At 37.2% G+C, this 14,333-nt stretch overlaps 1 protein-coding gene across 1 annotated transcript in view; it reads left to right on the top strand.

Moving 5' to 3' along the window:
• The window catches only part of LOC124595975 (cullin-associated NEDD8-dissociated protein 1), a 159,454-nt gene that overhangs the window by 61,526 nt on the left and 83,595 nt on the right, over window positions 1-14,333 (top strand). Inside the window, exons 8-11 of the mRNA XM_047134918.1 lie at window positions 6,862-7,001; window positions 7,854-8,014; window positions 9,365-9,570; window positions 9,976-10,130. Of these exons, the coding sequence (XP_046990874.1) occupies window positions 6,862-7,001; window positions 7,854-8,014; window positions 9,365-9,570; window positions 9,976-10,130 (662 nt within the window). The remainder of the gene's footprint in view (window positions 1-6,861; window positions 7,002-7,853; window positions 8,015-9,364; window positions 9,571-9,975; window positions 10,131-14,333) is intronic.

Raw genomic sequence — 14,333 nt, 5'->3', positions numbered from 1 at the left:
TAGGCGCTACAGTCTGGAACCGCGCGACCGCTACGGTCGCAGGTTCGAATCCTGCCTTGGGCATGGATATGTGTGATGTCCTTAAGTTAGTTAGGTTTAAGTAGTTCTTCATCTCCTCCCCATTCTCACCTCCCACCCTGTTTGTTTGCAGCCCTCTGCCAACACATCCGCCTGTCTTTCCCTGCTCCTCTCCTTTTTTTTTAATCCCTTTTTCTCCCCACCTCCTTTCCCCATAATCTCTGATGCTGTGCCTGTTGGCAGTCTAGTCCCTGCACATTCCATCAGATAGTGTTCATCTCTCTCCCTACCTATGCACTACTATCCTCTCCCTTCCCCTTCCCTGCCTCCTACAGACTGCTGCTTGCATGCATTGCAATAGTTGCCCGAGATGCTGTAGTTGGCAATTTTGTGTGTGTGTGTGTGTGTGTGTGTGTGTGTGTGTGTGTTTTACTGATGAAGGCTGTGACTGAAAGCTTTGTGTAAGTGTGTGTTAATTGTGCATGTGTGCAACTTGACAAGGCCTCTTTACAGTAAGTATCAATCTGTCTTTTCCTACATTGTTGATAACTGAAAGAAATATTTGCTAACATGTAATATAAATTTAAATATTTGGAAGTAGAAGCTGACCTTGGAGAAGATCAGTTTGGATTCTGGAGAAATGTGGGAACATGTGAGTAGAAGAGGGCAAATCTACTTTTGCAGCATTTATAGATTTAAGGATACCTTCGAATTTGTGTGGGGGCGTATCTGTGTACAATAGCTTTCGAAACGTGGTGCTTTGGAAGAATGCTGAACGCTAGACGTTGAGATCGAATAACTAAATGGGGAGAGAAAAGAAATTATGGAATAACTTGAGTAAATGAAGGGACCTATTGAATAGCTGAATAGTCAGTTTGTTAATGGAGGGAAGAGAGAGAGAGAGAGAGAGAGAGAGAGAGAGAGTGAGTGTGTGTGTGTGTGTGTGTGTGTGTGTGTGTGTGTGTGTGTGTGTGTAGGGGGGGGGGGGGGGGGTTAGAACTTGTAGAGAGAGATCTAGGCACGCATACAGTAAGCAGTTTCAAACGGAAGTACGTTGTGGTGGTTATGCAGGGATGAGGTGGCTTGCACAGGACAGACTAGCATGAACAGCTGCAGCAAACCAGTCATTGGACTGAAGACAGCAACAACAGGCATATTTAGAAAAAATCTAGATTTTGATCTTAATTTCTCAGTGGTGGTCTGTTAAAAAGACTATAAAAGAATCTTGAGTTTAAAAAGGAATATTGTCACATGTAAAAAGCAGAAATCAGGAATTTGGTAGCATTTATTCTGGCAAAAAAAAAACTGTTTCTGTTAGTCAATAGGTGAGATGGTTCTGAAGAGTGATTGTGCCATGGGCATCGCGTTCTGATCTTCATTTATTTTTTCAATATTCTGGATAAAACGATGTCAGGAAGGCAAGTTTGACAATTCTACCTCCACTGGGCCAGGAACAGTGGGTTAGTAAACATGAGTATTTTTTGGTGTATTTATCATTCCCAAGAAAGTGGTCCTTGTAACTACACTAAGTTACAGATGGAGCTAAAATGTGGCAGAATTAATGTACATATACTTACATATACTTGTGAGAGTTTGATCAAAATTGAAAATTGTAAAACATAGAGCATCTTCAATCAGATTGGGTCACTTGGCACAGAGTCATACTTTCCAGATATTCTGATACAATTATAAGTGTATTTCCTAAAGCTCTGTCAGTGGATCCCATTCACAGTGCTACTAAATGCCTATCCTTATATCTTTGAGAGAGAGCATGCTAGTTAGCCAGCCTCCCTCTAAGTAATGGTCTATTAATCACCAAGTTAAAAAATAAGAGAAGGGGGCCGACTAAGAAATGTAAGAGAAATAGTAGGCTTCAAACTGATTTAAAATATTAGAATATAGATAGGTGTAAAATTAAACTACTTGTACACTTTGTCAGTATACAGATTTAGGATGGATATCACTTGTGTGTCAGTAGTAAAATGTTACATTTTTGAATGTGTAGTGGTAATAGATACTTATTTTTTACCAGTGTATAGTATTGTACACATACATAAGTTTGTAAAACTGCTTCAACTTTATCTGAATTGTTCAAGTACTTGTCACTTCTGTGCGTGAAGCAGAAAATGTGTGTCTAATGACATTTGTTAGCAACGTGACGTGAAATGAAAGTCTTTTGCCCACTAAATGTTACTCCCTATGACAGCTACAGTGTGGGCTGAACTACATCCCTTTGCATACTGTTCTAATAGCAACAGAGGAAAAAGTGATAAAAATACTCTCTAATTCTGCTGTCTTTCTTAAAGCAAATTCAGGATGTCTTGCTGTTTCCTATTTTAGGCTACCATCTGTCAAATATACCTTACAAGAAATAATTGTCCAAAACCTGGTAATGGCGAACAAACAAGAGGAGGAAAATCAGCTGTTTCCGAGTAGATTAATAATGGACGCAGAAACATCTAACATGTTTAAGAGATACCTAGTAGGTAACATTTGAAAATGCACAAAATAACTCGATATGTACTATCAACACAGGAAGTGTTTCACTGTGGACAATTGTGCAACAGCAACATGGGGAATTAGGTCAGGCCAACAACAGGACAGTGAAAATTGCTTAGGTGTCAGTTACAGACCATTGGGTAGTGTCAGTATGATCAAATATTTTGAGAATAATAATAATAATAATAACAGGATACCCCAGTCAGAATTAGAAAACATCAAACAACAAGTACAACAAATACTAGAACAAAATAAAGTGCAATCAGAAGAAGAAGAAGAAGAAGAAGAAGAAGAAGAAGAAAATATAGTAATGGACTCAAACATCCCAGAGCAAACAAACAAAGAACAACATGCATCAATTAAACAATCAGAGGAAAATGACATCTTAAGACAGCCACCAGAACAAGCACAAATAGAACACGAAGTGACACACATGTTACATATAGAAGAAAAATTTCAGCTAACATATATAGAATACAAAGACACAAATACAGACATTAGACCATTCTTGCATAGACCACCAAATAACCCACAAGTCGAAACAACAATAACAACTATCAACACAATCATACACAACAAAATAAATGAAAATACAACTATGGAAGAGTTACAACTACTGGTTTATGTAGGAGCACTCACTACACTAAATATACACACTAGGCAGAGATCAGAACCAACCAACACACAGAAGAAACCCACAAAACCAGCATGACAACACAGGCTACAGACCAGAATAGAAAAACTGAGAAAAGACATCGGACAGCTAACACAATTTATAAGAAATGAAATATCAGACAAAAAATGAAAAAGGTTAGATAAAATCTCTTAACAAGAAGCAATAGAGCAATTAGATGAAAAGAAGCAGAAATTACAAGCATTGGCCAAACGACTTAGGAGATACAAAAAAAGTGAAAATAGAAGGAAACAAAATCAAACATTCAACACAAACCAAAAGAGATTTTACCAAACAATAGATAACACACACATTAAAATAGACAATCCACCAAACATAACAGACATGGAACACTTCTGGAGCAACATATGGTCAAACCCGGTACAACATAGCAGGCATGCACGGTGGATACAAGCAGAAACAGACTCATACAAGATGATACCACAAATGCCTGAAGTGATAATTTTGCAACATGAAGTCACCCGAGCAATTAATTCTATGCACAATTGGAAAGCCCCTGGAAATGATAAAATAGCAAATTTCTGGCTAAAGAAGTTCACCTCAACACATTCACATCTAACTAAATTATTTAACATATATCTAAAAACAAAGATGATGTGACTTACCAAATGAAAGTGCTGGCAGGTCGACAGACACACAAACAAACACAAACATACACACAAAATTCAAGCTTTCGCAACAAACTGTTGCCTCATCAGGAAAGAGGGAAGGAGAGGGAAAGACGAAAGGAAGTGGGTTTTAAGGGAGAGGGTAAGGAGTCATTCCAATCCCGGGAGCGGAAAGACTTACCTTAGGGGGAAAAAAGGACGGGTATACACTCGCACACACACACATATCCATCCACACATATACAGACACAACAGGATGGATATGTGTGTGTGTGCGAGTGTATACCCGTCCTTTTTTCCCCCTAAGGTAAGTCTTTCCGCTCCCGGGATTGGAATGACTCCTTACCCTCTCCCTTAAAACCCACTTCCTTTCGTCTTTCCCTCTCCTTCCCTCTTTCCTGATGAGGCAACAGTTTGTTGCGAAAGCTTGAATTTTGTGTGTATGTTTGTGTTTGTTTGTGTGTCTGTCGACCTGCCAGCACTTTCATTTGGTAAGTCACATCATCTTTGTTTTTAGATATATATTTCGTACGTGGAATGTTTCCCTCTATTATAACCATACCCTAAATTATTTAACAGTTACATTGCAGACCCATACACATTCCCTGATACACTTACACATGGAATAACTTATCTGAAACCTAAAGATCAAGCAGACACAGCAAACCCAGCTAAATATTGCCCCACAACATGCCTACCAACAATAAACAAAATATTAACTTCAGTCATTACACAGAAATTAATGACACATACAACACAGAACAAAATTATAAATGAAGAACAAAAAGGCTGCTGCAAAGGAGCACGAGGATGTAAAGAGCAACTGATAATAGATACAGAGGTGACATATCAAGCTAAAACTAAACAAAGGTCGCTACACTACGTATACATTGATTACCAAAAAGCTTTTGATAGTGTACCCCATTCATGGTTACTATAGATATTGGAAATATACAAAGTAGATCCTAAATTAATACAGTTCCTAAACATAGTTATGAAAAACTGGAAAACCACACTTAATATCCAAACAAACTCTAATAATATCACATCCCAGCCAATACAGATTAAGCGTGGAATATACCAAGGAGACTCATTAAGTCCTTTCTGGTTCTGTCTTGCTCTGAACCCACTATCCAACATGCTAAATAATACAAATTATGGATATAATATTACTGGAACATACCCACACAAAATCACACATTTGCTATACATGGATGATCTAAAACTACTGGCAGCAACCAATCAACAACTCAACCAATTACTAAAGATAACAGAAGTATTCAGCAATGATATAAGTATGGCTTTTGGAACAGACAAATGTAAGAAAAATAGCATTGTCAAGGGAAAACACACTAAACAAGAAGATTACATATTGGACAACCACAGTGACTCCATAGAAGCGATGGAAAAAACAGATGGCTATAAATATCTAGGATACAGACAAAAAATAGGAATAGATAATGCAAATATTAAAGAAGAACTAAAAGAAAAATATAGACAAAGACTAACAAAAATACTGAAAACAGAATTGACAGCAAGAAACAAGACAAAAGCTATAAATACTTATGCTATACCAATATTGACCTACTCATTTGGAGTAGTGAAATGGAGTAACACAGACCTAGAAGCACTCAATACACTAACACGATCACAATGCCACAAATATAGAATACATCACATACATTCAGCAACAGAAAGATTCACATTAAGCAGAAAGGAAGGAGGAAGGGGATTCATTGACATAAAAGACCTACATTATGGACAGGTAGACAATTTAAGAAAATTCTTTATAGAACGAGCTGAAACTAACAAAATACACAAAGCAGTCACTCATATAAATACATCGGCTACACCATTGCAATTTCATAACCACTTCTGCAACCCTTTAGAGCACATAACATCAACAGATACGAAGAAAGTAAATTGGAAAATGAAAACACTACATGGCAAGCACCCGTATCACCTAACACAGCCACACATCGATCAAGACGCATCCAACACATGGCTAAGAAAAGGCAATATATACAGTGAGACGGAAGGATTCATGATTGCAATACAGGATCAAACAGAAAACACCAGATATTACAGCAAGCATATTATTAAAGATCCCAATACCACAACACATAAATGCAGACTTTGCAAACAACGAATAGAAACAGTAGATCACATCACAAGTGGATGTACAATACTAGCAAATACAGAATACCCCAGAAGACATGACAATGTAGCAAAAACAATACATCAACAGCTTGTCTTAGAACATAAACTTATAAAACAACACGTTCCCACATACAAGTATGCACCACAAAATGTACTGGAGAATGATGAATACAAATTATACTGGAACAGAACCATTATAACAGATAAAACAACACCACATAACAAACCTGACATCATACTCACCAATAAAAAGAAGAAATTAACACAACTAATCGAAATATCCATACCCAATACAACAAATATACAAAAGAAAACAGGAGAAAAAATTGAAAAATACATCCAACTGGCTGAGGAAGTCAAGGACATGTGGCATCAGGATAAAGTTGACATTATACCAATTATACTATCACCTACAGGAGTCATACCACACAATATCCACCAGTACATCAATGCAATACAGCTACATCCAAAATTATATATACAATTACAGAAATCCGTAATTATTGATACATGTTCAATTACCCGAAAGTTCCTAAATGCAATGTAACATATACCGTACAGTTAAAAGGAAGTGACGCTTGATCAAGGTCCGCGTCACTTTCCATTTTTCACCAGACTTAACGTCTGAGAAAGTAAAGAAAAAAAATAATAACAATAATAGATCTGTGCAATTTTTCTGAAATAGTTTATGATTTGAACCTTATGATATTTTAGTGGGTTTGTTTTTTCCCCATTGTCCTTTGAAATAATGTTCACCTGTCATTAATTATTTGTGTACATTTCAACTTTGCATTTCTTCATGAGTTCAAAGAAGCAACATGTAAACAAAATGCAGACCTCTGGTGATGAGTTTAAATTTGTTTCATTTCTATTTTTATTTAGAACGTGAAGAAAATGTCAAGTCAGACATATTCCATGCCTATTGTGCATTACTACGACAAACAAGGCCCACAATTGGAGTCAATATTGATCCAGACTTAATGGATCAAGAGGATGGCCCATTATCCATGTTACAGTCCCAGGTAAATCTCTTTAGTTTCTAATAAATATACACAGATAGATGAAATCAAACAGTGCAAACTCAGGTTGGAATATCAAAAACGTAAGAAAAAGATAGATTCTGCTTACTGTAAAGTTGACATAATTGGAGACAGGCGCAATTAAGAGACTTACACATTGGGTTTCAGCCACAGCCTTCGTCAGAAAAAGAAAGAGAAAACACACACACACACACACACACACACACACACACACACACACACACACACACATATTCATTCACAGAAGCAAGCACAGCTCTCACTCGCATGACCATCTGAGCTGCCGGAGATGGCAGTCGTGTGTGTGAGGTGTGCTTGCTTCTCTGTGTGTGTGTGTGTGTGTGTGTGTGTGTGTGTGTGTGTGTATTTCTTTATTTTTCTGATGAAGGCTGTGGCTGAAAGCCAGTGTGTAAGTCTCTTAATTGTGCCTGTCTGCAACTTAATGTGTCATCTTTACAGTAAGTAGCAGTCTATCTTTTCCTTATATTGTTGATACACTGATAGAAGAAAATTTAGATCTCAGTAATTGGAAAATTAGGCTATATTCTTAAATAATTTAAAATTGACAGGTAGCTTCTTTAGTTTTATCATCAAAATCTTTCTGTTCGGCAGTGCAATTTTACTTAACATGAAAACTATTCTTCAAAACTAAAATGAAATGTGGTATTTACTGTGTGAAGTGGAAATCCGCTGTTGCCATTTGATATCTCATCCTGCATAATGAGTAATTCCCAGATTGATAACTTTTGTCATTGTTCTGTCCAGTCGAGAGATAGCCTTACATGGAAGTCTTTATGTCCATTGTCTTAATACATCGGCTTCTTTATTTTTCAGGTTCCTTCTATTGTTAAAGCTGTTCACAACCAAATGAAAGAGAAGAGTATCAAGACAAGGCAAGACTGTTTTGCATTGCTTAAAGAGCTGGTTACAGTTCTGCCTGGAGCTCTCACAAATCATATTCCTGCCATCATCCCTGGCATGCAGTACTCGTTAGGGTGAGTATACTGATACAGCGAAAATTTCCTTTTAAATATTTGTTGTTATCTAATTGTAAGAAATTAAAGGGCACTGATTTACTGAGGCCTGGTACCAGTACTAGGTTTCTGATAGTTTTACAGAGAGGGATAATTTATACTTCTTGTAAAGATTGTATGTGCATGTGGACAGGTGCATTTGTGGCAGATGTGAGCAATAGGACAACCACTTTTTCCCAATACTTAATTTTTTTACATCAGCAGTGTTTTATAAATACATGTCTGAAGATTCTGTTAATCACGCAGCCATCTAAATTTACGTTTCCCAAGGGTGTCTTAAATCACATCAGGTGACTGCCTGGTTGGTTCCATTGACATAGCCACAGCTGATTTCCTTAAAGAGCTGTGGCCAACTGAGATCTTGCTCCATGTCAAATTCCTGTGGGTGCTGAGGTGATATTAACACTGTGTGTGTGTAGTACTGAAAATTCATTTGTGGTTGTCCAGCAACAATATCAGTTATCTTATTTTGGAAAACTTAAATATTGTTTCTCAATCAGTGTAAACCTGATTTGATATGACATGAAGATAAATTATTTTTGATGCTAGTATGGAGAATATACACACAGTAATTTTATTTTTGCAAAATATATTGCAAGGACAAAAATTTCTGTTGCTCCATCACCACCCCCAGCAAGAACAACATAAAAAACTGTTGGTGCCTGTATTAAATTATTCTGATGATGAGAAAGGATTATTTTGAGAATCTTTGTTCAGCATGTCATATGCTGGAAGCTGAAAAAAAATTGAATTAGCATTTACCAGATAATCAGTAATCTTTCAGAGTATTCTGTAATATATTCTATCCAATAAGAAATGCACTTTTGACACAAATCCTTAGGACTTACACTTGAATGAACAATAAACAAGTCTGACAATGTTTAAATAGAGACCATTAAATGTATATTATTGTTGAGAAGAGAACTTACATTGATATTAATATTTTGTAAACAGTGAACTGTAATATAGTCAGTCAGAATGATGTGTATTCTCCCTGGAGCACACTGCATACTATGTTGCCATTAATAGTTCTCTTGCTTATCTGAAACTGTTAATCCGTCATTGTGATGCTGTATTACTATTCCAGAAAGACTTCCCAGTAAATTGTGATTGTTTTCTTTCACACATCTTATAACCTGGAGTACTTACTGATCATTTCAGTGCTGTTGCTAAAAGGAAGTACTCACCATTTGATCTGTGTACTACCAAAATGCTTTACCTCAACCTCAGTTTCTATCAGCTCACTCTAATGTATAATAGTATAGAACATTTACATCATAAATGATTTCATTTTATCTTTTCTGCAAACAGGGATAAGAACTCTAGTAGTAACATGAAGATAGATACTTTGTCATTTATGCATTGCCTCCTGACAACGCATTCTCCAGAAGTATTTCACCCTCATATGGCTGTTCTGGTACCTCCTGTTATCACAGCAGTTGGAGATACTTTCTACAAAATAACGGCAGAAGCACTGCTTGTTCTGCAGCAACTTGTGAAAGTGATACGTCCTTTAGGTAAGATTTATCCACAATTTAAGGAATTTGTGTTTTTTGTTTGGTACTAACCATGTAAATTTTCCATAATTAGCTTTTTATGATCGTTTTTTTGAGGCACCTTTTGTAGATATTACAATTGGTTGTTTATGCGATAGGTACACTAGTGTGGTGTTTGTTGCCTTCTTTGTATTTATTTTGACTGTCAGTTTGCAAACTGCTTTTCAGTATTGTACTTACATCATTACTGTTAAGTTATATTTTCAGTGAAATTGATTCTTGGAATAATTTCCGTGAAAATTCTATATGTGTTCTTTTAGTAACAAATAATGGTACATCTAGAATTCTCTGGAATCTTAGGCTGGAAAGGAACTCATCAAAGGCACAGCACTCTTTAAAATAGTATTTCATTTTTCTTCTGTGCAGATACACCAAGCAATTTTGACTTCACACCATTTACCGGTGAACTTTATAATTGTACCTTAATTCGACTAAAGGCAGCCGATATAGATCAGGAAGTAAAGGAGCGTGCCATTTCTTGCATGGGCCAGATAATATGCAATTTGGGAGACTACCTTCAGGTAGGTGAAAATCTGTCAAATCAGTTTTATTTTAAAAACTGAGATATGTATAAAATATTCTTCCTGTAGTTCTTTGTTTGTATAGTTGCACGTGATGCAAACTAATGCTGCAGTAGCAGGTAGAACCTTATCTTATAGTTTTCGTAACTAGTGAAATTATCCGTAGTGTTTTCAGAACTCTTTAATTTTCAGCTCAGACATAATTGGTTTTTGCGTTGTTTGATAGTGTTGAAATTAAAAAAAAAAAAAAAAAAAGAAAAAAAAAGAAAAAGAAAGAAAATGTTGTGAGTTTTAAGTGTTTGTCTATGGAGCTGAGGTATATGTTCTTTGTATTCGTATGTATCCGATGTGACATATTCATGAACTTTACATTGTTTTAAACTTATATTCTCTAAAGGGATACATGGGTTTCAATTTGTTAGGTGCTGATAACACAGATTGTTGAGTTTAATTTATTCATTGATCTTCTCAGTACTAACGAATACTGGTATTATGTCTTGTTTCTTTAATAAAATGCTCTTAGAAAATTCATGTCATCTGCAGTAATACGACTAAGGGTAGTTCAGTATCAGTGTGAATTACAAAATTTTCCAGATGTACTAACATTTGCATTTGGAGCTTAGGGTGTCATTTGTGACTTCTTGAAATAGATTCTTGTAATTCATTTAGAATGTTTGTAATTGTATGTATTCCATTACTATACAACACACTGACTCTGATATTTGATTTCAGACCTTCAAAGGATGCTATTGCATTGCGTTCTCATAATCATCTGTCACTGACTGAAGCTTTCTGGTATAAATATTGGTTCTTAAATCATGTGGAGTCTGTGCACTTCCTGATGCAGCTATAGTTTTCTATCATAAATGTTTCATTTTATTCTTTCCAAATGCTACCATCAGTGTCTCAGTTTATAAGTGCCAGACAAAAGTCTAAAGGTCTGAGGGTTAGAATCCATGTTTGTCCTATGAGAAAGTCAATTATAACTTCTTTCACCTCTGCCATTATTTTGTAAATACAAAAAATGCAAGTTCCACTGTGACTCAGCAACCATGTTAAATTGTTGGTCTCTACTTAATCAGTGCAAAGATCAGAGGAAGTAAGAGCACACCTCTTACAACAAGACTGCTTAGTAAAACACTGAGGTCTTCAAACTAGCTGTCAGGTAGTGGAAGTCACAGGTACTTTTTGTCATACATTACACTTCTCTCTCTCTCTCTCTCTCTCTCTCTCTCTCTCTCTCTCTCTCTCTCTGCTCCATGTGTGATGACACAGTGGCACAACACTGGACTGTTACTCAGGACAACGGCAGTTAAAATCGCCATCCAGCCAATCGCATGTAGGTTTCATAGTTTTCCTAATACCACGATGGTATTCCAGTCCTTCCCCATTTCAAGCTTGGTTTCAATCTCAGATGTCCCCGTTGTTGTTAGGATGTTAATCCCTAATCCCCCACCCCTCAAAAACTCATGCAGGTGTAAAAGTTATTGGGTTTGCTATATTAACTATTTATTAATAAAATGTACTTGGGAATTTTTATTTCCCTGTGTTTTTGTATATTGCAAGAGCTCAGTCACATTATGATATTACTTACTGTCTATCTTAAAGTTTTCTCTCTGTTTGAGTACTTACTAAAAGTGCTTCATTACAGGTGTTGGCTTGTTTGGCGCCCTATGTAATTCTAACACCACCCTTGATTGGTAGTATGTGCCCACTTAAACTATAATAAAATATACCTGCAAAAGTAATTGTGACACTGAATTGTACGCAAATTGGTTAATTTTTTTTCCCAGCTGAACAAATTTCACATCTAAATATATTGGAAAGTTTTGGTACAATGTAAATAATTTATGAGGTAAGGAGACCACTCACTGAAAAGTAGAAGTAGTGAGTTGTCAACGGGTACACAGAAAATAATGAAAATTTGCTACCTTGCAGGTGAATACTTTGGACACACACACACACACACACACACACACACACACACACACACACACACACACCACACACAGTGTGAAGCCTTGTTGTGCTGGATGAACGTGCACTGCCAGTGGGATTTCAGTTCATCAGATGCACTGGGTTGTGGTTGTCGGGCAGTGTGAATTGAATGAAAAAGAGGTGGGAAGCAGGAGGAGGGGTTTGGATATGGATAGCTGGCAGCATGGAGGGAGGCAGCACATGTGTGGATGTGTGGGATAGGAATGTGGGGAGTGGCAAAGCAGCAGATGTACAGGAAAGGAATGCAGTATAAGGGCACCAGAGACAGTCAGTTTGTGAAGCACACAAAGACGAATACGTGAAGACATGGGTTTGGAGGGGGAGGGGGGGGGGGGACAGGACAGAGGAGGGAGAGACTGTTTGGTAGAGTGTCTGGATGCAGTGAATTAGTGGAGATTGAGGTAAGGACAATTACAGGCTCTGTTGCAAGTGTAATTCCCTACTTTGTAGTTTAGGAAAGCTGGCACTGAAGGGAAGGATCCAGATATACGGGTTATGAAGCAGCCATTGGACTCCAGCATGTTGTGCCCAGCAGTGTCTTCTGGCACAGGATGCTCAATTCTGTTCTTAGGCATAGTTTGGTGGTGGCAATTCATTCTGGTGGACAGCTGCATGGTGAGCCATTTTTAGAAATTACAGCAGACTGGTATATGACATGGCCTCTTTCCAGGGTTAGAAAAAAATGGCAATAAAACCAACCCAGCAGGTAAAATTGGGTTTGTGTGTGTGTGTGTGTGTGTGTGTGTGTGTGTGTGTGTGTGTGTGTGTGTGTGCCTTTTTTGGGGGGGGGGGGGGGGGGATTAAGTAATTTGGCTTAAATTCCTGTGAATAATTTACTCAAAACATTAACCCAGTCTCACAACTGCTGTATTAGTGCCTCATTTCTTGCCTTGCCAGCACTGCATGCATTGAGTCACTCTTCCCTACCTACAGACTTCTTTGGTCAGAATTAAGAATAATTTAGGAGAGAAAAGACGTGAGAAATTGGTGGAATTTTATAAATTTCTGCATTTAAACTAAACTGTTCTTTACAATCATTACAATTCTACATAAAGTTTTTTCCTGGATGTGTAAATGCTGATTAACTTCTAATTTTATTACAGGGTGCATACAACCTGGGAGACCCAGGAAAAACTCAGGAATTTTTTTCATCTGGGAGAAAACTGTGAAAAACCTGGGAATTTTTTTGAATTCCGGGAATTTCTCATTGTTTTAGTTTTCTGTTAAATTTTTATAATTTTGACTGACAAGAACCGATTCTCTAACAAAGGATATTACTGTATCCCACTACTGCAGAGTAATACTTTAACAATAAAACATAAATGAGAGAAAAAAACAAAAATAACTTAAACTGCAAAGGAAATGCGCCATATACGATGAAGACACACAGTGCTGATGCAAGCATGTGCCAACAGCAAAGTGTGTCAAAGACTATGCAGTGCTTCATAACAACAAATTGCCTCCGATGAGTGTGAAGTCACAACTGTTTACATTAGATTCGTTTTAGCAGTTACGAGCGGGCTCATGCGCATGCACAATTGAGTCGCGTTTGAGTAGTAGATGATTCCCCCGTTTCTGGCTACAGGAATGTGGCTGTTGGCTGTGTAAGCAGTCACAGCAAGCAGCTAGATGCTACTGGGAACAGGGGGTGCCAAATTCATGTTCTTGAGGAAAAAAAACCTTGTTTCACAAAGTGCCTAGCATCCAGTGCACATTGGTCTATTGATTATTCATATGATTTTGAAATGCATCCCTGTTGGTTTTTGAACACATTTTAAGTTGATTTTTGAATGAATCCTAAGTTGATTTTTGAATGCGTGCATAGTGTACGTGATGTCTGTCAGGAGAATCCTCGTCGCAGGCAAAAGGACAGGGCTGTACGAGCTGAATGGAGTAAAGCCGAATGGATGAATGCCAATCTCTGATTATGTGGTTGATTGGGTTTGCAAATGATCAGCGTTGTTATAATTACTAGCGAAATCCGTTGATTCAGACTACCAGAATGGAAATAAACGACTAACAGGAATAACAGGTGAGAAAGATTACGTATTCTTGGTGTATCCAAGAAAATGAAATTTTGACAGAAAATTTTTGGCCAGATTGCTACACTAGTAAAGACCAGTTGTACAGTCCCCAGCTAGCAGCCGATTAAGTTCTATTCTGGAAGTAATGCAGAAAACATGTTGTACGAACATGTAACAACGC

Source organism: Schistocerca americana, chromosome 2 (assembly GCF_021461395.2).
Source record: "Schistocerca americana isolate TAMUIC-IGC-003095 chromosome 2, iqSchAmer2.1, whole genome shotgun sequence".
Lineage (NCBI taxonomy): Eukaryota > Metazoa > Arthropoda > Insecta > Orthoptera > Acrididae > Schistocerca > Schistocerca americana.
Note: the sequence above shows the minus strand (reverse complement) of the source record. Positions and strands in the feature narration are given on the sequence as shown.